Source organism: Plectrocnemia conspersa, unplaced genomic scaffold (assembly GCF_051122295.1).
Source record: "Plectrocnemia conspersa isolate PC_06_02 unplaced genomic scaffold, ASM5112229v1 ptg000001l, whole genome shotgun sequence".
Taxonomy (NCBI): Eukaryota; Metazoa; Arthropoda; class Insecta; order Trichoptera; family Polycentropodidae; genus Plectrocnemia; species Plectrocnemia conspersa.
The window spans coordinates 26,487,729-26,514,120 of record NW_028277165.1 but is presented as its reverse complement, the minus strand read 5'-3'; the positions used below and the strand labels follow the sequence as shown (position 1 = coordinate 26,514,120).

The window sequence follows — 26,392 nt, the reverse complement described above, 5'->3', positions numbered from 1 at the left end:
TTGCTTTAAGTAATCTTAATACTCTAATAATAATCAGATTAAAATAAACGCCACGCGTAGGAATCGGCAGATTGCAAAAATGTATGGGGGCTTTCCACATCGCTACGCCATAAAATTTGCCTGTCAGCAAACTTTTTTTATCGTCTTTGAAATGTAAAAATTGATACTTCTCACTACAATTTGGGTATAAATACGGAAACCCGAAATTCCTCCGTAAATCGACGCTCAAAAAATAGATTTTTGATCAATAATCTTAATGCAATTTGTTTTCTTTATCGATCATTCAGTTCTCTTTTTGTAAATAATATATATATATATATATATATATATATATATATATATATATATATATATATATATATATATATATATATATATTATATATATACAGTCTATTGTTTCAATATTATTACATGCTATTTTTTATCTGTCAAAATGTATTGAGAATCCTTGAAAAAATCTAGAAGTGACAATGAAAACTCTTATTTCTGGAGAAATTAAAAATATCGAAAAACCGGAATGCTTAGCTACGACAAATTAGACCACAAACTCGTTGAATAGTTTAATAATTTTATGCTTTTATGTATTTTAGAAGTATTGTAGGACTGATCCAAATATTTTTTTCTACCTATACTTCGTTTCATTTAACAGAGTCACTTTGAAGATTATTTCGTATTTCACAACGGTATTTCATTGATCTGCTTGCGCCGATCAAAGATATAATATACGTTCCAATTATTTAATTGTTATTCCGACATTTGCAGCGCACGGACGTCTTTAAAATATTAGCGCTATACATACGTAAAAAATAATGATTAACAAATTATTGATTTTGCTAGCTTTTACTATTTCAACATAAAAAAAATATAATAACATTTTTAATTTCTGTGAAATTGTTTAAAATATAGAAAGGCGTAATGATAAGTATATCGAATGTATATCTGCATCTTGTACTTTAGAGGGGAAAAAATGGTGTGGCGTACACTCAAAGTTGGCATCTTTTTTAACTTATAAATAATGACGAAATGATAGTGCTTTAAGTGACTCTGTTAAACGAAACGGAGGTATTAGTAGTTAGTGCGATTTTAAATATATTTTTACCACATTTTTTTTTAAAAGGTTTTTTTATTTATGTATAGTTTTTTAATTTAAATTCTTTGCGTATAACAGGTTGTATTTTATTTTTTTATATTCAATATTTATACTTCATACATATTATATTTAAAAAAATAAAAAAAAAATACATATATTATTTTACAGGCTATTTTCCATAATTTCCTGTTGTTAATAATAATATTTTTATAATTTAGGCTACTACTACTTATCTGCTAATTAATCATTAAGCTTATATATATATTTTTTTTATTTTATATAAAAATCACGTTAGCAATAAATAAAATTTACTAAGATACAAAAATACTTATTCGAAATAATTGCTTCTTAATTTATTTATGATATCTAAAAACATTTGCATTTTAAATTTTTTTGACAACTAGATACTATTTTTCACATATCTAAATAATTGAAAATATTTGCATACGATTTGGATACGATTATGTAATTCTTGAATAACTAAATATATATTTTATATGCTACTTTTAAATGAACCTGAAATTTTCTATGAATAAATAAATGATTTTTTTTTATTTGAGAATAAATCAGTTTTTTTCTAAAAGGAATATGTTCAAAGCATTTTTTTATAATATTATGTTATTTTATTATAAACATATTTTATAACGGTGCCATGTCTTATTGACTGACTTTTCATACATATAATGATTATTACGATACATCGCCGATTACCTATACTATAAACAACGGTAAATGTTGTAGAAGCTCTACGTGTGTTATACTCATAATTAAATAATTACTTATTTTTTCTTTTTTCTACTGCCATTTTGCAAGTCATTATTTTTTATGAACACAATATTATATATATACACATATTTAAACAACGAAATACCGTCATGTTTTTTTCTGAATAAAATAAAAAAATACATGAAACACCGCTTGTTGTTTCGCTTAATAACATTTATTCTCGCCTTGCTTTGGAATTCGAACCATCTTTTGCAGCATCTTTAGCTTTTACTTTTACGAATGTTTTTTTAAAACTATCACATTCAGCACGCGCCCAACCGGATAACATCGGTGACGTTGCGATTTTACCCGACCGACAGTTAAGTGGTTACCGTCGGTCAATAATAGCTCTTGTCTCCTGCGCGAATTGTTACAGTGCAGATTCTGAAGTATCCTTTCCGAGAACCAATCAGGCTCGCGAGGGATCGCTAACAACGTATCACGTAACCGTGACTAATTTCAATTGATTATGTATCGCGAACGTCGAGTGTTTGCCTTAATTAAAATGCCTTATAGAATTCGATTATGTTCACTATAATTTTTGATAACGTGTCTCGTATGATTAATTTACAGGTGTGGCGACAAAATTTGCTGGTTCAATATGCAACGATCTGGTCACATTTGACGGAGCTGGTTCTTCTGCAGACGGATTTGGCTCCACCATAATCTCTGGTCATTTCGATAAGAGCATCAGATTTTGGGATATAAGATCGGATTCAACGCCAAATCACATAATGCTGCAAGGAAAAGTGACATCCTTAGATTTATCTAGAGGTATGAATATATTTAATTAACTTGCAAAATTTTTATATGTGAAAAAAAATATGTCATAGAGCGGATTAGATTTTATTTTTAAAAATGCAAAAAAATTAAATATTAAATTGTAAAAAAATTATAATTTATTTTATAACATTTATTTTTACTTTAATTTGCATTTATGTAAAACAATAATTACAATGATTATAAATCAACTTATTTTGATAATATATATTACACAGCAATGTTTTTAAATTTTTTTAAATGGCGAAGAGTATTTTAAAATTTTATTTTTACTTAAAATAATTATTTAATTTTAACAATTTATTTTTTACTATTTAACTAACCATTAACATGAATTAAAATATGGTTATTATTTTTATAAACTGTCCTTATACATTTTATTTTGTTATTTCAGATTGTAAATATCTTTTAGCTTGCGTCAGAGACAACACATTAAAATTGTTAGATCTTCATATGAACCAAATAATTGGATCATTTAGGTACTTTTTTTTTAAATTGGATGCACTAATTTGATTCAATATATATACATACATATTTGTTTTAGTCATGATAACTTCAAAGTCGGTTGTGATTGGGCCCGAGCGGGCTTCAGCCCAGACGGAAAGCACATAGCTGTAGGCGGTGCAGACGGATGCGTTTACATATGGAATGTAAACTCAACTAAAGTCGAAATAATACTGAAAGAACACACGTGAGTCCATTTAAAAAATAATTACTACCCTTTTCCTCAGTTCATTTTTTATCCTTGCCCGTTCAACGAAGTCGTTACCGCCTTGAAATTGCAGCGAAACGATCGGACAGAGTGCACTTAATTAAAACGACCCGGTCCAATAAGGAAATCTCAAGTCACCGGACGTTTTGTTATATATTTTATTAATTAACCTCATACTTATATATAGCAAGTGATTCTCTTATCGCAATGAATTAAAACTCGAATTGAATGAAAGAGTGACGAACAATGTCGGTGAATTACCACTGCGAGGAAAAACGCCTCTCAATGGTTATGTAACACCGTTAAATTTCCCACGTTTTTCTCCATCTTTACTTAGTCTTAATTATGTTATTTTTAGCTCCATAACGCCGTTAATTATGTCTAATTTAAGGCGAGATCTATGGATGATGCTCGGGTGTACAGTAATGCAAATTTAATTGTCGTTAATTTGACATGTTTTATATTTCTCAATTTCGTTCACACGAATTATGCGTAGCTTCATTATAATTATACTATTAATATGACTGTTGTTTTTATATTTAAACTATATAAATATCATTTTCGTATATAATAAATTCATGCAAATGCCTAATAAATATATATTAAATACATATATAGGCTAGAAAACTTATTAATATTGCATTTATCGCCTGCCAAGTTTAATTGAAATGATTGATTTATATATTTATATATTTTTTAGGATAAATTAAGACCATCGTGGCCTAATAGGTTACCCCAATGCGCCACGATGGTCGAAAACAAATTTTAAATTTATAAAACATAAAAAAAACGTATATATACATAAATATAACAATACTTAAACATAACAAAAAATTATAAAATATCAAAATTAAATTATACAATCTGGATCAGATCCTCGTAGCTAACATTAAATAAATCAATATGTAATGCCAGCGTATTAAGGATCTGAATGGCCACAGCTACAGGTGAGTCGGCAAGTGCGGATGTCCTAGCCCTAACGGTCATCAGAAGAGGTCTCGATCGTGATTCTCGAAAATGTTCCGGAACCCAAAACTGGAATTCCTCGAGAATAGCTGGATTGTCGACAGCACCTTTTAGTAATTTGAAAAAATGCTTAGCGACATACAGCTTTCTGCGAGAACTCAGCGAATCATATCCCAACGCTCCTAAAAAAAAGGCGCTGGGATATAAGTACGGATAATAACCAAATGTCCTTTTGTAAAGGTATCTTAAATACCTTTTTTGAATTTTTTTCACTAAAAGGGAATATTTGGCTATTCGGGGATTCCAAATTATAGATCTCGATTCAAGAATGCTACGAACTAAGGTGTCATAGAGGATGCGAATAACTGACGGATCGTTAAAGTGAAAGGCATTCCTCATAACAAAGCCGAGCATCTTAGAAGATTTATTGTATGTGTAGAGAGAACCTCCATTTGCTCTCGAGAGTGATTCCGAGATCTTTAGTGGAAGTTTCTCTAGTCAAAATGCTACCACCGGGATGGTAGAAATAAGCTGATGGCGAACGGGATCGAGAAAATGACACAGTATGGCACTTTCCGACACTAAAAGGCAGACGGTTAATGGAAGCCCATCTCCACAGAGAAATCACTTTGTAGAGAGAAGAAGTCCACAACAGATCGAATGCATTTATATAATTTTAAATCATCAGCGTACAGAAGAAAACTTGAATTTTTAATTGCTGTATTTATGTCATTATTAAATAACACAAAAAGCAGAGGTCCCAGATTGGATCCTTGAGGAACCCCCGAAGGGGTAAAATATTATTTTGACAATCGTCCACCATAGGTTACAAACTGTCTACGATTGCTTAAATAGCTCGAGAATAACCGAGTTTAATTATCTGAGCAACCGAGGTTCGACAATTTATTTAATAATAACCTATGACAAACTTTGTCAAAGGCTTTCTCAAAATCTGTATACACGACGTCTACTTGAATTCCCGCATCGAGAGAAGTTGTCACCGTTTTGGTGAACGACAGAATGTTAGTAACAGTGGAACGGGCAGGACGAAACCCGTGCTGTTGATCTAACAAAACTTGCCGAAAGTGATTATAGAGATATTTATAAATAAATATTTTAAATAATTTAGCAGGAGCTGACAACATTGCGACTGGTCTATAATACTTTATATATAATTTGTCACCCTTTTTATGAATAGGGGTGACTTTTGTGCATTTCCATAGATCAGGAAATGACGATGTTTTGAGAATCAGATCATAAATACATTTTAGAGGAGCAGCGAGACTGACTTCGCAACCCTTCAAAATAAAATCGGGAATTAAATCAGGTCCAGAAGAACGCCCTGTCTTTAATTTATTAAATCCGTATTTAAGATCTGAGTGCTCAGTTTCTTTGATGGTCAGTACTGAACACCAAGAACATGAAGAAGGAAGCGACTGAGCAGAAGGCGAACAAGATTCCTCGAAAACAGAACGAAAATATTGCGCAAAACCGTCAGCAATATTTTGAAATATGTCCAAAAGTTGACAATTATAAGTTTATAATTATGTTTCAGTGTTCATATCAAATACTAAATTATTGAAAAACTTGACACTAATAAATATGTAGTAATTTTTGCATTTTGAAGTCGAAAGGGTGTAACTTTGCAGCCAAAATAGACGCCGCAAAATTATTTTATTTTATATACATATATACATTACCACATATATGTACGTAGATTAAATATTAATTTAATAATAATTAAATAAAATATTTTTTTTATTAATTAAAAGCAGGTTTTCGCAGGTTAACGCCTTAAAATAATAACGGTTCAAATAGCCACTCCGGCGATCGGTAACCTACAGATAAAATAACAATAGTATGCGCAGGGTAAAACATATTATCTATTGCTCTTTTTTTTAAACGAAACCTATATTTTTAGCAATACTTATGAGTGATTAACTTCAAAGACTGATGTGCTATTTGGTGGCTTGTAAAATATTTTTAATTATTACCACGATTATTTGGTCACGAGATATTTTTTTATTTTGAGACTAGGTCGTTGTTAATGACTTCTATATTATATTAAATTGTGCATGTGGTCTTAACACCAACGAAATAAAATCTTATGATCAAGTATAGTAAATATCAAGTGCAGAGTATTTATTATATAGTTAAATTTCTTCAATTGTGATATGCGCGTTTAGACAGGATAACGATTAAGCAACTAATCGTCTGCGTCGTCTGCGTCCTACCTCCTGCTTCATGGTCCGTCGTTAATTCCCCATTCGTTATAAGCCGTGTAACGAAAAATCGCTATACATGTACACAATCGCTTGCGATCGGCCAAGACGAGATCGTAATCGACAACGACTCAATTATATATCCGCGGGTGCGTTGTGGCCCGTGACAAGTTAATTAAATAAGTGCACTCGGTTACATATTAAGCGCATTCGTTTTCGTTTATAAGGAGTAGAAAGAGGCAAACGCAATAAGCCAATGCAATTATCCCTACAGATCGAAATCGGACTCGGCGATCGATAAAACAAATGAGAATAAAGGAGGAGGCGTGGAAACAGATTAACATGTTAAATATGATCGATTAAGTGTTGTATATTTGCTTATCAACAAGGATAGATACATGTATAATAGTTTAGTCAATATAAATTTGAGTGGTTGAAACCTTCGCAAAATTAAAATGAATGAGTATCAGGGATGCATATGAAAAACAAATTTTATAGCACGCTGTTATTTACTTTATCTATTATATATATTTAAGTACTTTTAGCTTTAATTGACTCATCCTGCATTTAATAGTCTTCTTCCTTAACAATTAATATTTATTGTACATATACAAATTCCAGAGCTGCTGTAACGGCTGTTTCATGGCATCCAATTGGAGGATCATTAGCGAGCGTCGACAAATCAAAGAAAATTGTCATTTGGGGAGACATTTGATATCAGCGTGAACGCTTGGTATGTATAAAAATATACTTATAAACTAAAGTGATATAAACGCGTGACAAATGCAACCCGAGCTAATTGTAACATATTTTCGATAGACCTCAACGCGCGGTTACGAAACCTGATTTTATTTTTGAAAACTGTTCTCTAATCTTAAGTACGTTGTTAATAGATTTAGATTATTATATAAAAGTATGTTTTATGAAAATAGCGTTACAATATTTTATAAAATATCCCGCTGTTTCTAGACGGCGTAAAGCAGTCTGTTTTTACTCAAACTTTTATAATTAAACTTATAAAGGTGTATAATCCGCAATTTGAACCGTCTGTCTTATTAACGGGACTAGCGAGAGGCATAGTAACCCGAAAAATTCGTCACTGTTCGTCTCGGCAGATCTCTATCAACGGTTCGCGTTATTTTCATTGCGCTATATAGCTTACATAAGCCACGATATTACCGAAGCGGTCATAACGCGCCGTTGTGTTACATTATAACCGAATTTTAACACAACAATGGGCCGTAATATAAATTCACGATTTGCAAATGCACCGTGAATCGATTCTCTGTGTGCCTTTGAGCGATGAACGTTAAGTCGTTGCATGAAAGGCGATATTAACGTAAGTAAAAACTAATAAAGCAAGCTAAATAGCGATGTGCTTGACCGAAATCGATCCTTCGGTTTTAAAACGAGACAAGACCTAATCATATTTTTAAGAAAATTAATATTTACGATGGGATTGTTTTATTTGATTGTATATTTACTGTTATAGTAAATATTTTATTAAACATAATTATATATTGAAATAAAGGTAGTAAAATACATTATACCAATACTTGATTTTATACATTTCTGTATTAGATATTATTGAATATTTTATATAGCTAAATTATATTCAAAGTAAACTTAAAAAAATAATAATTACTTCCTACTGTATTTATAAAATAAAATAACAAAAATTAAAACAGGTAATTTCAGTAGTATTTATAATTTACAAAAAAAAACTTTTTATTCTAAAGCTCTGATTATTATTTTATAAACATTTTTAAAAGCTCAATTAAAAAATATTTTTATTTTTCTTAAACTTAATTTTAATTATTAGTCACAATCTCTTTCTGCTTGTAATTATATATAATATTTATTTTAATAATAAAATATTATAATATATCATCATTATTTTGAATTTTTTTCCGATAATCGAAATTAAATTCAATTTTTAACAGATAGTTCCCCTTTTTTTTTTTTTATATCTGTGTTAGTTTACAACTGGACTTCATATTATGCTACTGAAAAAAATTGAGCTTCATAATCTACAATGAAAGATTTTTTACTAAGTGAGTTTTTACAATGTGCAGAAAATTGCATGCTATTTAAATGTCTTTAAAAAAATCGGCGGCTACGGCCACTTAAAATATTTTTAAAGTGGTAAATGATTTATTATATATCCGTAAATGCATCAACCTACCGAAAAATAAACCAGTGTATAGACACATTAAAAAGATTGGAAGGCTTGGAAAGCAAATCTAGACGTAGTTTCTGTATATTAAAGTTAGTCAAATAATTATAATCAATAACAATAATCTTGGTATCTAAATTTCAATTAGCAACACCTACCTCGAAGCCCAGGATCACTATAAAAAAAATATTTTTTGTGTATTATGGGATTGAAAAGGGATTATGCATTACGAAACTCTTAAACTTGGCCAAACAAGAGCAGCAATCTTATACTGTGCCTAGATGGATCGTTTTTACGAATAAAAAAATGGGCTGCACTTGGCAACAAAAATCTAATAGTTCTACAACATGAAAATACGCATCACTATTAGGCGAAATTGCCTTTCGATATCATCAAAGAAGTTAGGTAAACGGATTAATCTCATCCACCTTATTTTCCAGACCTTGCTCTTTCCCAGTACCATTTATTTCAATTGCCGCAAATCTTCCTAGATAATAAAAAAATGCAGACAATGACAGCTAATTGAATTTAAAAATTGACTAAGTGGGAAAACTGATATTTTTAAAAGATAAATATATTTTTAATCATCAAACTAATAATAATCATTTGAAGATACTGTTTTTATTTTTTTTTTAAAAACGACATTTATTTTGGGATAACCCAATATTTTTAGCAGTTTTTCATAAAATTTGTCAAAGCATAAGTGTATGAATAAAATTATAAATTAATATCGTGCTCTAATTTACGACTTTTTGATTTAATAATATTTTTAATAAACCTGTTTTTTTAATTTCCACAAAAATAACATTTTAAAAGACATTTGAAGATGCTTTTTTTGCTTTATTAAAAAACGACATTTAATAATAATATAACCCAATATTTGTAACAGTTTACCATGAAATATAAAAATATTTTGTCAAAGCAAAAGTGTTATTGAAAATTATTAATTATTTTCGTGCCCTAATTGACTATATTTAGATTTAATAAACCTGTTTTTAAATTCCCAAAAAAATAACATTTTAAAAGACATTTTATATCAATTTAATATTTTTTAATCAGTATTAAAGCTTTATACAAAAAAGTTTATTTATTATTATTAAATAATATTATGTTATATATTAATTTTTTAATTTAACACAGTACATTATCTACTATTATACTTTAAATATTAATGTACAGAAAAATAATCTTACCTCAGAAAGACACATCCATTTTTTATGAATATGTTTGATAATGTTTTTTTTAACAATACATTTTTACTTTACGTAAAAATATTTTAATAATCAGACAAATGTTCCATTTTATTTTTAAATTTATTTCAAATTGCCCATAAAAACTAAATTAAAATAAAAAAATATTTGGATGCATAATATATTATTACTCCATAAAATTAAGTTGTTTTTATTACGTCATCGGTTATATCTTAATTGATTCCTATGCTATGAATTACATTTTCTTTTAATACTTTAATTTACATAAATAAATAAAATATTATTTTATGATCTGTTCTTAAATTTAATTAATGTGATCTAGTATCAATCTAAAAGTAATACATTAAACAATATTTAATTATCATCAATATACACTTTTTTTGCATTACACTCAAATCCAAAACTTAAAGCTATAGCAAACAAGATATAAGTGGGTTAGTTTGAATGAAATTTTAAAGTGCCTGAGAATATTTAAATAACTATTTTAAATACAAAGCGTATGAGATTTTTTTTACAAAATTTGGCGTTTGTTGAAGTAGTGTAGTTATAATAAGTAGTCTGGGATTTTTTGTTGATGGCACGATACGGTGTTTTATCTAATCCTCTTATATATACATAGCTTTTACTCTGAATTTATGCTAATAAATATTCATTATTATATATTGGTATTTGGTCATATGTCCTAAATTGACACCTATACAGCATCATAAATACTTTTCTGATGATTCATAAGCATTTGTGTATTTGCCTGTATTAGTTTATGTACATGGCAATTAAGTTTCGTTTCACTCTAACGTATTAAGACCTATCCAAGTATGCGGTTTAGGGTTAAGTTAAAAATTTAACCTCGCTGACGTTTCGCGTTGAATTTTGCATAGATAATGTTTCATACCCGGGGGCACGAGCTCAGCATGACAAATCCCATTACACCGTGAGTCCGAATCGTGAGTAATAGACGTCCGAATTCAGATTTCATAATAATGTCGTGATGCTTTCGACTATACACAGCGAATTATACAAAACGAATTAATGTCGTAACCCCGAGATGCAATACGGTCTCGGCGGAAATTCGATTACAGCTTCTTTTCTTTATGTCTGATTTTGCGGAACAATTCAATAACTACACAGCATTTTTTTCATTTATAATATTGTTAATATTTAAATATGAAAGTTTTTATTATTTTTTCCAGCCAATATTTCTACCGGTGCGGCCATCTTCAGCCGAGCCGCAGAGAAGAGCGCAGCGTTAAAGTCATTATTATAAAGTATACATATACTATATGCCATTACTATTCTGTATATTCTTAATTGATAAATGTTTATTTTATATAAAAAAAAAAATTATAAATATATGCTTTTGTATTTTAAATACATACAACTGCATATTTGATCACATAAAAAGTCACATTAACATATTTTCAGCTTAAAAAGCAGCTGTACATATGTATTACGAACAAGCATTGAAAGGCTTAGTTATCTTATGATGAATAATCTAACCGTTTTTGTATTTTTATACTGTGTGAACGTTCAATGCGTATCTTTGCACTCTAAATATTTTTATTGTACCCTCTATTAATAACACATTCCCAATTTGACTAATTATATGTTGTATTAATATGTTTGCTTGTCGAATTAAAATTAAAAGAGACTGAATATTAATTTTCTAAGTCATGAAATTATGTATTATACAATTGTAGTAACCGAATGCAATGTTTTATACTTCTGCAATGATACGATCTCAGTCTTTTTATATATTAATCATACGAGCTTTCCCTCTTTAATATTGTAATATAATAATATGTGTACCTCTATTTTTATTTTGTGCTTTATAAGCGTTGTTAAGAATGACTAAAAATATGTTGAAAATTTATATTTGTATAATTAAATTGATTTGTTTGTAAAAAAATAAATATAATTACATATGAATAAATGATTACAAAGACGTTTTTACATTTTCTTTTGACGTCAATAAAGTTTTTTATCATGTAAGTTTGTTTTATTTATTATTTATTTTAATTAAAGCAATACCATCGTAACCTAACAGATTTGCCCGATGCGCTTTTTAATATATTGATTATATTACATATTTTGACAGATGTTTTCTCCGAGCAGTGGTGGATAATCTGGCGCAGGGATGATGTCCGTGGAAGATCCTTAGCGCAGCGACAGTGTAGCGGAGATTGATCCCTTTATGCTGCAGTGCTCGTATGGTGGAGTCTCTCTCAGGATGTGAGCGTCCATGATCATATGTTGTCCGCGGTCTGCCGGTATCTACCTGGTCCTCATTGGAGGCCAGCCTTATGTATTCAGGGCTGATTATTTTTGAGTTTCAAGAATAGGATCCCCCACAGCGTTGCACATTGCCCCTCAAAACATTTAAATCTTTCATCCCTCCCCGGTGGGACTTGTGCCTCACATTGATTGGTCGATTTAATATTTCGATAATTATTTTCATGGGTTTTATATAATTAGATCAGTTATTCTTTACTTTTTCTATTTATATAAATATATTGTATATGCTATTGTTTTCTTCATACGATTCTTCCCAATCCGCAATAATTAACATCTAATATTTGTCATGTATTCCTAACTGTATTTTATATAATCGTTATTTTCTTGCATTGAGACGCAACATATCTTTCATCAGCACCACATTATTTCAAATGCGTTTCTAGACGTTATAGCTCAGATATATTAACATATCAGACGCGTTCTGATCTGCTTTAAATGCATTTCTGTACATTCTCAATAAGTCTACAATACAGTTTAATTATAAATTATTTGCAATTAAACGTTGCAATAAGCAAGCATAAATTGCACAATGCGACCAGGTGTTATGATATAATAAATCATTCGGTCCCTCATGTTAGCCATTAAGCGCCATGCGTCCATTAGAACAAAGATTTGAGCCGAACGACCACCGCACTCGCAAAAGTGTTGACCGTCTATGATTTAACGCTTTTGATGTACATTCCAATGCGGAAATGCATTAGCAGAGCCGCGGGCATAGATGGCCCGCGTGGCACTGCGCATGCGTGCCGGGACATACTGCACATACATCAAGGCACGGTGACATAGTAGGCACGTGCCAAAGCCACGCACATATAAACCTGTCATCAGTGGGCAATTTAGATTTTTTTTAGTTGGATATGCAGAAATGCATCGTGATTGAAGTTTCAATTAATTACAATTTTTATTTTTTCTAATTGTTAAAGTTTATTGTTCATTAATGACATAGAAACAGCAATAGAGCATTCAGATTTTTAATTATATGCAGATGACTTGAAAATTTACCAGAAAATGCATTCGATTTCTGATTCCCTCGACCTACAGGAGGATCTCAACTCTATATGAAAATGGGCTTGCTATAACCAATTGCCTTTCAGTGTAAAGAAATGTCACACAATTTCATTTTCAAGGTCGTTAACGCCGGCAAAATATTCATACCATCTAGGCGGATATTTTCTGGAAAGGTTTTCTTCAACTAAGGATTTAGGAGTGACTTTCGAAGAACGTTGGAAATTTAGCCAGCACATTGCAGAGACTCATAGAAAATCCTTAAAAATGCTCGGTTTTATCTTGAGAAATGCGCGTTACTTCAGGAATACTTTAGTATTGCGCACTCTTTATGATACTCTAGTCCGCAGCATACTAGAAACTAGCTCCATCATTTGGATACCAGGCGTAATGAATCAATGTAAAGAATTGAAGCTGGAAAAAGTACAACGTAAATTTCTTCGATATTTATACTTGAAGGAATACGGGTATTATCCGTTCTTGTTTCCCAGTGCTTTTATTTTGGGAGCCCTGGGATACGTTACTTTGTCGACTCGCAGAAGTGTTTATGTAATTAAACACTTCTGGAAATTGCTCAAGGGCATCGTAGACAATCCTTCAGTGCTCGAGCAGCTTCAAATGTGGGCTCCTGAAGGTGGATATAGTTCTCGGTCGCGTCCACTATTCTTGCCTGTTAAGTGTAGAACTGGAGCACTTGCCAACTCTTCTCTGGCCAAGGCCATTTATCTGCTCAATTCTGTCCATAGTAATATTGACATTTTCTCTTGCACTTATGGAGTTTTGGTTCAATTCGTATGGGACAATGCACACCTGTTGAGGTGATTTGTGTCTGTTGTTTTGTCTTGTTTATATTTGTATGTATTATGATGTATTAGTACTTTTGACTATCGTGACGCATTAGGTTTGCCTGTCAGGTCACGATGGTTATAATTTTAATAAATAAATAAATAAATATTTCAATCATCCAGCATTATCTCATAAACTTAAAAATGTAGCCTAGTTCATGACTTTTAAAAATACAATAACACTTATCTGTATTGTATTAATCGAGATGCATTTTTCTGGCAAAATTCAAGGAGGTTTAAAATCCACGTCAAAAGCAATAAAATCGTGCAGTGGAAACGCTCGGATATCTAGCGTTCATTGCGTATAAAATTACGACTATGCAGCATATCTAAACCGAATTTTTACCGATAGGAGGGCGCAAAAAACAATTATCACTTCTCAGAAGTCAAAAATTTACGTCAAAAGCAATAAAATTGTGCAGTGGAAACGCAGTGGAAACTTGTTTATTTAAGTCTATACAACAAAATTCAGACAATAAATAAATTAATAATGTCAGTGAAGTCAAAATATTTATTTTTCAATATTTTAACTGACAGTGAGCCCGGGCCTCATGACAAAAATCATCAATCGGATCAAACAGATCATTTGTTGCCGAGCCCTGATCTATATTATACATGTTACTAGTTTATAACCATTTTCATGTTTACAATTAAATAAACAACATTTAAATTAAATAAAATTAAGGAAAATCTATTTACAATTTAAGCGAAAGAAAAAAAAATAATAAATTAAGTAATAATTTGAATATATTTTACTGTAGATCTAAAACGATTCGTTTGTTACTTTTAGCCGTTAAATCGATATGAGCTTGTATTTAAATAAAAGGATTGTTTTTAACGTAGTTACCGATACGCGAGTTCAGTGTGGTTCATTGTGGTTTCGCGAAATATTTTTACAATATCTTCAGGTATGAAAATGACAGTGTTTTTAATTGTTTATATTAATTTTATATACAATATTTTTATAATATAAACAAATAGATTCCATGCATAACGGAACTATGTGAAATTAAGATCATTGAAACAATGTAAATAATGCGTTTGCAAATTTGCAAAAGTTTGATGAAAATAATTTATTTTCATGTTTACATAGGTTTTGGTGCAAAGCTTATTTCAAGGACGAAACATGTCAAATAAATACATTTTTTTAATTAGCGATTTTCTGAGCTCTAATTTTTTTCATTAATATTTCAGTGTGTTTTTGAATCAATAGATGGATTTGAGGTCCATGCATTTATATATTCAAATCACTTATCCTTTTAAACAAAATTAACTATTAAATAGTTTATTACAAACACATTAGTTTATTTAAATTAATATAAAACCCAATGACAAATAGGACAAATCGTATTATGTTTTTTAGGGCTTTTATTTTCTAGTTCCATTCTCTCTATCTAATACCACCGCTAGTATATTTATTATGAACGTTTTTTTTTGTAACCAGTAAATTATTAACCATCACTTTGAAAATATCTATTAAGAATAAATTTAAAATATAGGATTAATGGTTGTGCACCCTTAAAATCGCTACTCGAGAGTGTATCCTAAAAAACATTTACTTAAAGAGTTGAATAGTCTGTATTATATTGTATTTTCATACACACACAAGTTTCATTATTTATAGTTTGAACTATACCATATCTTCTACAAGCTCTTGTTACTTTAGATATGAGCGTGTTTAACCCTTCTCAATTATCCGCTATAGTGAGACACTATTTAATTTTATCCCTTTGTTGGATTTAGCAGTGCTTCGTTAAAAATATATAGTAAAAATCACAAGTGATAAAATACAACATTGTCTTACTCGATATAATGTAATGATTCTTTGGTTTTTACGAAAATAATTAGCAATTTATTTTAAATTTTAAAAATAATTTATAAAATATTAAACTAAAATTGCGGTCTGTATCTGTGTTACAAAATATCAAGGTATAAAAATATTTACTACCAATTATTTGATTTTCAAAGAAACCACAGATAAGTAAGCAAACCATCGTAAATATTCGCGCTGCGTAGCCAATTAAATTTCGGCATCTTAATGTGGTTAAATATATGTATTATAGTAGCGATTAGAAAAATATTTTTTTATGTGATTATTTTACAACAAAAGTTATACCTAAAAGTGTTATCAGAAAAAAATTCGCAACCTCCAAATAAATATTTATACATTTCACTTGAAAATTCACATTATAACTAAAAATAAAGTAGCAAATATACTGAATTTCTGGTTTTTTTTCTATAAATTAAACTATTTTTTTTTAATCAAGAATTAAAAAATCAAATATTGTCTCTTATTTTTAGCTCTTCGGAAAGTTTTAATGTGAATAATATACGTTTTTTCTTGACTTCTGTATAATTTAAATTAATTGTATTGCTTAAAACATATAATTTATTAGCGTATTTTTTTTTTGAAGGTGCATATTTAGTAGATTAATATAATCAATGAATTCCACAAAAAATTATTCCAACCTTATTTAACAAATTTTGCTTTTTAAATTTATACTTTTCTTAACAATTGATTAAATTATAGGAACGTTAGAGCATCTTACGACGACTTATTATTCATTGTAAATCTTTCATTGCAAAATGACAGGCGTAAGCCCAATTCTTTACAACGAGGTAAACACAATCAATAACTACTAATTTAGTAAATAGGGACGACACTGAGCTCAACATCTATAAATCAGTGACCTTTGTCTTATAGATTATGATCTATTAATACAGCTTACAATTAATATACGTAACTTGATTTTTTCAATGGGGGAAATCTTTAAAAACCTATTCTGTAATTATATATTTATATTCTCATTATTCTTGTATCATCTCATATTTTACTTCTGCACTTTATATTTCAGTGCAATTTTACCCAAACTATTCTCTTAAATTGCGTAGCTATGAGGTACGACACCAAATCTTGACTTTTCAGATTAATTCTTGATCTAAGGTCCAATCCTTCACTCCATATATGAGAATGGCGAAAATATACAAACGTACCGTGTGAATTTTCAGCTGAAGGATTAGGTTAGAAATTAAGGTCTCATTCTTATAAATGCTCTTCTTGCCATTTCTATTCATGCTTTTACTTCTCGAAATGAATCTCATTTCTTATTTAATCATGTACATTTATTTACATAAATATCTATATTTTGTAATTTTTATTGGTTCATTGTGTATAGTTTTAATAATTTTGTAGCAATTAATAATTTAGGCCCTGCTTGTTATATGCCTCGTCTACCTTTTTATCGATGTTTATTGTATTATATGCAAATATAATTAGTATCTACAGATTTATCTCATCTAGAGCTTTTTAAATAATTGACTCGGAGTACATGTTAAGCAAAGGTGATATGATGTATTCGTGTCGTACACCGCGTCTTATTTAGAACTTAGCTTGCATTTAGCTTCACGTTTGCTATATATAATTATATAAATACTAATTCCAATCTCTCAGACATTATAGATTTAAAGCTTGGTATTTCAACTTAAATATATTCTGTATATATAATGGGTGACAATAGCTACTTTTTTGACTTAAGGAACATTATTTTGAGAGTTCTAATGTTTATAAAATAGACATTATCAAAGTAATTTCATACACATTTCATGAAATGAAAGTTAATAATCGTTTTTGCATAATTTTAAATTTTTTTTTCAATTATAGCGCAGTTTACACCTAACAAGTTGATGTTGAAAAGAAATCGAATTTGCGTGATTGCTTCAAATTAACAAACTTCTCTTCAGTGAAGATTTGAAGGTCAGTTCTTTATTAATATTACCTTTATAGTCAATACAAGTTTATGTTCCGTCTAAAGCTAGGAAAAACTTAAAAGTATCGCGTTTAAATTTATTTATTGTCTTTACCATTGAGTCTAGTATTTTTATTTACGAAAATTAAATTTAATATGATTTTAGTATTAAAAACATCTTTAAAAAATCCATTATTTTTGCTTGCAAATTATTATTTCTGAAATATTCATTGCTATATATAATTAGTTTATATTTATTTATTTAATAAACGATAATTAGAGGCGCGCCGCAAATTAAACACGTCTATAATTAATATGATATTTTTCAGAATGCTTTATATAACTTAAAAATGATATTGCCATACTGATATGATATTGCTCTGTTAATTGCGAAAACTCCGTTCTTTAGTTATATGCTAGATTTCCATCTAAGGCCGTAGTTCTTTTGATCGAATAACTAATTTATACTTTAATAACATATATATTTTAATATATTTGTAATAAACACATTACATATATAACAAACAGTTATATTTATTGCTGATTTTATATATTTAAAATGCTTTGTTTAATATATCCATACATATATTTAATTAATATTATATTAGTTGATAGAACCGAAAACATTTATTATTTAATATAACCATATCAGCGTATTCAATGTTTGTTTTAAGATAGCACAGCAAATTATTAATATTTAGTTTTACTACCGTCGAGTCGTTTTTACTCAATAAAAACTGCGACCACTGCTCGGTTAAATTAACAATAAATCAATTATATAGGTGGTTTTGAGTCGTCCGAACGTTTTCCCGTCGATACGAATCGGCCATTTGTCCGTCGCTGGTATTAATTCCGACCTTGCTTTTGCCTTACATTAGGGTGACCAGAGGAAATCTTATTTAAAACAATGGTAATCTCGAAATGAATGACGTTTTCATAATTCACTCATCTGAAAGTTTCCAAAAAAATTTCAATTATAATTCGAATACAAAAAAAATGTTAGTTTATATCTAATGCCTGCTTTTACTTAATTCGAAAATCAGTGTGATTATTGAATTTAGTAAAAGCCTTTGACAATTACACAACCTCTTAAAATTATAATTGTATAAACAAGGGATTCATTTTTTGTCAAATCATTTTTAATTTTATTTAAAACAAATTTATTTATAAATATTATTTAGATTATGGAATTTTGATATAAAATAATTTATATCATTTTTTTCTCAGAGACAAATGTCATAGAAATCTAATTTTTAACTTTTTTATTGCTGGTATTTCATATTACTAATCAATTATATAATGAGCAAGTATGGCTTTTATTTAACAAAAGCCCTAAATTTTTTTTTTCATGTGAGATTAAGACTTTAACTTGAAGAATAAAGATTGAATGAATATTTTTTTATTGTGAAACGGTCACGAGAAACAATATATCACCGGAAAAAATCCCATTACGCATACACAATTCAACCTCAGAAATATCCATCAAGCAAATGTCACTTTCTAAAGGCGTGTACTTATTTCGTTGATTCTCAGAAACGAGTGCATCGATTGACTGGATGATCACTGCATGATTTCAATTGATCAGCAAGCTTTTTAGCTCTAAATACATAAGGGCAGTCACAAGCAGTCACTTGGTAGACTCCGGCGGAAACTCGAAGCGACAACATATTGTCATGGACGCTCACATCCTGAGAGGGACTTCACAAGGAAGGATCAATCTCTGCTATACTGTCGCTGCCACGCACCTACAAGACCTCTGAAGATCTGCCACCGATAACATCCTTACGCCAGCTTCTCCACCACCGTTCGGAGAAAACATCCCGCCATTCATAGTCTGTCGCAATATATAATATAATAAATTTCTAAGTAGTTTTTACCTGCGTCTTACTGCCTGCAAAGTCACACACCCCTCAGGTTTAATAAACCTTAATTTAATTTAAAATTCTTAATTTAATATTACATGCTTTTTTACTAGGAACCTAATTTTAGCTTTTTCTATGCTGCGATTAAATTAATTCTGAAAAAGTAAGGGAACAATTTAAATACATAATTTTATTAAATTTATAGTATATACAATTTAATATACATAAAGATCTGATCTGTATCGGCGTTTGTTTTGTATGGATTTGCATTTAAATTAAATAGCTAGAAATAATTTAATTGTAATATTAAACTAATTCAAATAAAATATTTGCGTCTTGAAACGAATTCTGCGATTTCGGTCAAAGTATACACAGCAGATAATCATTATATTCACAAATGTTTTTCGAAGGCGTAATAGCATTTTTTGTTGCTGAGAAGTATCATCTTATTGTTTCGCATTTTGGAACAAAATTAAAGCGCATAAAGGACCGTGTATTTTGGAGCAGAACTAGTCACTCGGCTATATTGAGAAAAAATCTGTGTTGCTCAAATATTCAAATCGTTTAATTTGAATAATTCGAATAATCGAATATTTTATTGAGAACCCTTATTGTGACGTAATTTACAGATGCGTTGACAACGTTATAGAATTATTATTTAATGCGTTAAGAATATTGTTAGCCGATTTAAAAATGTGTCATTCACTACAAGCGATTTTAAAATAAATCGCTAAATTCAATAAATTATAAATAAGTGTCTGTCCCTCTTTATCAAGCTAAAAAGTTGGTTACCATCGCTCGCATGTCAAACAAACACAAAAAGCTCTTTCGGACACCGCCACTAAGTTGTTGCCCCATTCGGCCAGCGAAACGCTTCCAAAAAAGGACAAAACGTATTTAAAAGCGTCCCAAACCAATCACGTATTCATTCGGTATCGTCCCCGCATACGCAAATAGTGTTGAATCACCCGCCACTTTTTCTACCACATACACACACGCATTAGAACGGGCGCTCATTACATGTGGCACAATCTGCCAATAAACACCGTGTTGCCGGACCTGCTGGAATGCCACGCATTCAAGTGGCTACTAGATATGGAAGAAGTTGAAGAATGGACAGCCACCCCAGCACCAGAAGAATCCAACGTAACTAATTGCTAACGGAGCACAATAAAACACGAGAGCTAGAAGATATTGGTATTCCGCGGATCATGGCTGCCGTGTGAGAGGATAAGAGATTGAAATCGCACAATTGTAATAAATTTTAGCATTCCAAAAGTGACTATATTCATAAATCATTAAATTATTTAACTTGTCCTTTACAGTGTTTTTTTAAACGACAAAATTTATTATCAGAACATTAAATGCAAAATACCTAGATAGCAAATTTACTTGATTCAGAAGCACAGATCACTTACTGAATATTAAATAAATTTTCTGTAATAGTGTTTCTATTCCTTTAATTATAAGCACCCATTTCCAGGAGTCCTCTATTCTTAAATCTACTTTGTGAGCTAGTTTTTAATATATGCTTATAGACGTGCAGCTACATCATTTATATGTCATAATATTACATGAGCTTTTTCAGATGTAAACATAATATTTTTTTGCAAATTAATGTTATTTTGAACATACATTTTCATTATTTGATTTACTATGGAAAGGCTATCATATATAGGCAATTAAATAATACCAAAAAATCTGTTTTTTAATACGATGCGGATAGTGGTTTTTATTTAGTGTATAAAATTAGTTTTTTAACAGAAATATCCACACTTTCATGTACTATCAATCAATGAAATGTATTTATGCATTTGACAAATTTTTACTACTATACAAAAATGAATAATATAATTTCCATTCATCCCACAACAAAATAACATTTAAAATTAAATTTACAGCAAATGCTGCAAATTTCGTCTTTCATATCTCTATGATAAATAAAATTATCTTATATTTTAACGTTTACAATTAGTTTACGTTTCAGTTGCAATTAATTAAAAAGTTTGAATTCAGTAAATTTTAATTTACTTCTTAAGGAACTTGTACAATTAGATTTATTTTATGATCTTTTTGACATCTGATAATAAAATTAAATTATAAAATGATTTATAATATTGATTAAAATATTATTAAAAAATAATTTTAAAAAGTGGTGTCAAAAATATAGTTTAGTATTACCTTATTAGGCAAACTTTCAATATTTATATTTCTTCATTTTAAGCCCATTTAATTTATCCAAAAGCCATTGAAGTTCGCTTTTCTTCAAACAAAATTATGAGATTTAAGTAATATTTAGATTTATTAATTTAAAAATTATAATATAGATTAGATAATAAAATAAAATAAATGCCTTTACCAGCAGTGTATATTATACGTAATTAAAACGGTTAAGCATTTAATGTGCAATTTCATATAATATGTGCAATTCATATTGATATGCATAGATCATTTATGCATTAATTAACTAACTGGTTATTTATCTCTATATTAATATGACGCAGTTTCAATATACTTTAATTAACAATATTATAATAATTTTTTTACAAATCGCTGCTAATTATTTTTTTTAGCAAACACTATGTGTTTTTCTGAAACTATCCATTTGTAAATGCAAAGTTAATTCCTGTATTATGTATTTAACAATGGTTTAAAAATATATAGTACATGAATAATACTACAAGTTAAAATATTTTTATCTTTATTTTTATTACACTTAACAATGCAATTATTTTCTTTCTATTGCTTCTCATTCATTCACGTCAAATCTATCACATTAACTAAATTATGAACAGAACTAATCCGCAAATAATGGACCAATACAATCACGCGCCAGAGGCAATACAAATTGACGCTTCATAAATCAATTACACACTTGTTAAAAAAATAAATAGAGTTTATGTTTTGCTAGGCAAAACGCGAGCCAATATAATCGGCTCAAAGATGATGTACCGTTACCGTAAGCTTTCTTTGGTTAAAATGTAATTTTTGCCGTGTCATAATTGAGTGAGACCTTGATACTACTTTTTAGCTTTTTTTTTAAATTAATTAATTAACATTGTTCAAAAGTGTAACACGAAAATCTTGGTCTATAGGTATTTTGTAATTTAATAATTGCGGTTATTATTTTTTTACATCTAATTCGCTTTAAATAATGATGAAAAATAAGCAAATAAAAATATTTTTTTATTGCTTCAAAACGAATCGCATAAATAATTAAAAAATGGTGATTATTGAAATTTTGTGCTGGAGACTAGAGCCCTAAAGATTATAAGGTAATTTTTCTGGTCGTTATAATTTAAAATATAATATGCTACTAAAGTAGCACATCAATTTTATTCTTGAAATAGATTAGCTAGGTTGAAAAAATATACTGACAAGGGATGGGTTTATATTAAAATATCCTAAAATAAGCTCTAGTATTTTTTTAATGTTAATTGATCAGCCATTCCTTACATAAACGTAATTAATATTTAATAGCTTATTTTATTAAATTAATTCACTCAAATATTCGTCATATTATTAATTTAACGGCAAAATAATTACCACCATGAAAGCATGCTTAGCATTTTTCACGATTCCTTCGTCAATCTTTCGGTTACCTAGTGATTAAAATCACTACACGACACGGCCGTAATCAATCTTATCTTGATAACTAACGGAAAATGTTGATTAAAAGAAAATTAATAAATTTGCTTTCAATCTCATACGCGAGAGACGGATAGGAACAGCGCATTCCTTGGTCCTCGCAGAAGAATGCGCAGCCGTTCATATTGATCTTGGCGAATCACCATGAATTGAGAATGAGGCATATAATCAATAGGAGAACTGGGTAACCAATAACCACACAATCGCCGGTTGTCAGCTACCGTCGGCCATAAACAACCCGTTTCCTCCGCCCACGCGACAACTCACCCGACATGTTTACAAGAGGCGCTCGCCGATGGGGAGAACCTTTCCATCAAGTCGCATCTTTAGAAGTAGTTCGTGGTCCATTTGTGGAACAAAAGATTTATAGATAATTTAGGTGTTAAGTCTTCTGGGGGATTAATTGTGTATAGAGACTGTTCGGTACGTCGACATTTATAGCACTGTTGGATGAATAAATTTGAAACTAGAAGGTACTCGATTGAAGATCGGTCCTTCAAGGAGTAACCAAGATTATTCAACAACCACTTCACTAAAAGCTTGTTCTAATAATGTGGCGCAGTGATACAAAAAATATATACAAAGGGATTTTTTTGAGCATAAGAGAGAAAATATTAAAATAGTCAAATTTTAAATTGTAGATGGCCAACAAATTTTATTTTTTGTAATCTACATATTATATACTTTGTGGTTTTGTATGTCAATGAAAAATACATAATCTTATTTAGATAAAAAAACTTAGATTAAGCAATTTAGGATCATAATAATAAACCATAAAATATAAGTGCATATCTATAAATGAACATAACATTGAATGTATTGTGATTTGTATGTACAGGGCCGAAAGCAAACCCGTCTATATTTTATATATTTTTTAGCATCGTAATATATTTTTTTGAATAAATAATAATAGGTACGAGTTAACCCTATCTATGCCATAAATAAATATAAAAATTAGCTATCGTTACGACCTATTTTTAATATTTATTTTATTGTTTCGAAAAAAATTAATAAAACGTATGTACAATATCTATTCTTTTAAATTAGCACTTTATATTGTTTCGCTAAGAAAATTTTCATATTTTGCAATATATCTCATGTCAAAAAGGGTTAAAATCAATTTATTTATTTTTTGATATAATTTATTTAAAAAAAAAAATTTTAAGTTCTGGTGTGCATTTTATGCAGAAACGCCATGTCAGTCACATCTTATGTGAAAACTCCGTTAACGAATGACTGACGGCGCTTGAGGACCCTTTTTTTCAATTAATTATTGGCGGTCACATGTGACCGCCATGGCGCACTGGTAATTGACACGGCGCGATACGTGTTTTAAGAATAAGACCCCACAGTAATATTTTTATATATGTATGTACATATATTTGTGAAAAAAAAATCGATTAGTACAAAGCTTGGTATCCTCGAAAAATATCACCATAATAATATACTTTAGACAGAATTAAAATTTTAAGGGGGCGTAGCCCTAGATTAGCTCATTAGATTGTTTATTAAGTTATAATTACAATTTTGACTATGGACGTTTACGGCGTGACGTTTCTCGCGATGAAGGTGTTGGTGGCGCAGGTGGTGATGGCCCTAGATGATGCTCAGGGTGTCAGGTGTGATCTTCAGGTCTGTCGGTGAGGGCGCGTGGCTATTTCCTCCGGAGGGCTGCTGGTAGATCTTGGCTTTCTGGTCGTCTGCGTCGTCTCTTGTCTCGTGCCTCAGCCGTCTCGTATCTCGGACCGTCTGCCCTCTCCTCGTCGGAGTCCGGGCTTATGGCCAATCGCGATTGTGCATCGTTCTCCTAGCGAATCGCTGTAGTGGCTTCTTAGAATTCGAGAAATCGGATGTATATTTCCTAACGGCGCCAATCGACCACACGCTGGAGTTCACCGATAACAGTGTGGGAGAGTGAGGGACCTCTTAAGGACCGGAAAAACCCCTGGTCCTCAAGAGGAAGTCAACTCGTGAACACCCAACCGAGGTGGCATCCTTTGGACTACCAATGACGAGCAAAGCACTGTTATTTCTAACCAGCAGGCTAAAAAGGGCCCGACCGTAAAGGTCCGGGAGCTGAAACTGGAACGGAGGAAGCACGAAAGTGTCTTCCAAGGATGAATCATAGAAATGCAGGGGCAAGTAAAGCTATTGCAAGGCCAAAGCTGAGCAATAGTACGCAGGTGTGTCAGGAGAGCGTTTCCCAACTCCACTCGAGAAAAACACTACTAACACTCTAAACAAATAACGTAGTACTACGGGGGGTGGCTCCCGCTCATCCAGCCCTTAAAAGCTGGATGCCACCCATTGGGTTGGACTCGTAGGGCCCTTAGTACTGGAACAGGCAGTGGTTTCAACAATGGATAAACGTAGTAAAACATTCTTTTATTTCCGAAAGCGAGTTTTTTGCTTGGCTCCAGACTTTCGAATTCTTGTGGTGATTGATTGCGTCCGTACCTTTTGTCACAAAAGGGATTCTCTTAACGTCCTGTGTTGTGTGTGGTCAAAAGAAATCTCTCTTGTGCCATGATGTTTGTCTCGTTGTTAATGAATGAACGTTTTTGGTCCCGGTCATTAACAATGAGACTATCGCTCTTTTAAATGTGACTATATGTGTGGTCGCCACAAAATTATATAATACATTACTCGTACTAATTAAAATTTTTTTTTAAAATAGTGTGAGTCATTAGGCAAATCCACAGCTACAATATTAACTCGTAAATATGAGTAATTTCTGTAATTTCAGCAATTACAACGTGTACAATATTAATTTCTATAGCTATGACTAGAATAAATAACTCATAGATATAATTTTTCAAAACAAAAAAAGGCACAAATAATTGTGCCTTAGATTGTGAAAAAAATGTCTATCAGCCTTGTTTTATTACACAAAAATTATAAATATTATACAGTTATGTTTTCATAGTTGTTTGGTGTTTTCAGATAGTATTTCACTACAAATATGAATAAATAATTTATAATATTTCAATAATGAATAGTTAAAAAATGGTCAAATATATTTGCTTCTCGAATCTTAAAATATTCAAATAGAGCTTCTGAATAGTATCCG

General features: G+C 30.3%; 1 protein-coding gene across 3 annotated transcripts in view; it reads left to right on the top strand.

Annotated features, from left to right (window-relative positions):
• The window catches only part of Atg16 (Autophagy-related 16), a 266,491-nt gene extending 254,578 nt beyond the window's left edge, over nucleotides 1–11,913 (top strand). For all 3 annotated transcript variants that reach the window (XM_088188931.1, XM_088188780.1, XM_088188859.1), the window contains 5 exons: nucleotides 2,431–2,631; nucleotides 3,032–3,116; nucleotides 3,182–3,328; nucleotides 7,159–7,270; nucleotides 11,115–11,913. In XM_088188931.1, the coding sequence (XP_088045057.1) occupies nucleotides 2,431–2,631; nucleotides 3,032–3,116; nucleotides 3,182–3,328; nucleotides 7,159–7,252 (527 nt within the window). In that variant the 3' untranslated portion in view covers nucleotides 7,253–7,270; nucleotides 11,115–11,913. The remainder of the gene's footprint in view (nucleotides 1–2,430; nucleotides 2,632–3,031; nucleotides 3,117–3,181; nucleotides 3,329–7,158; nucleotides 7,271–11,114) is intronic.
• Nucleotides 11,914–26,392: the final 14,479 nt, after the last annotated feature.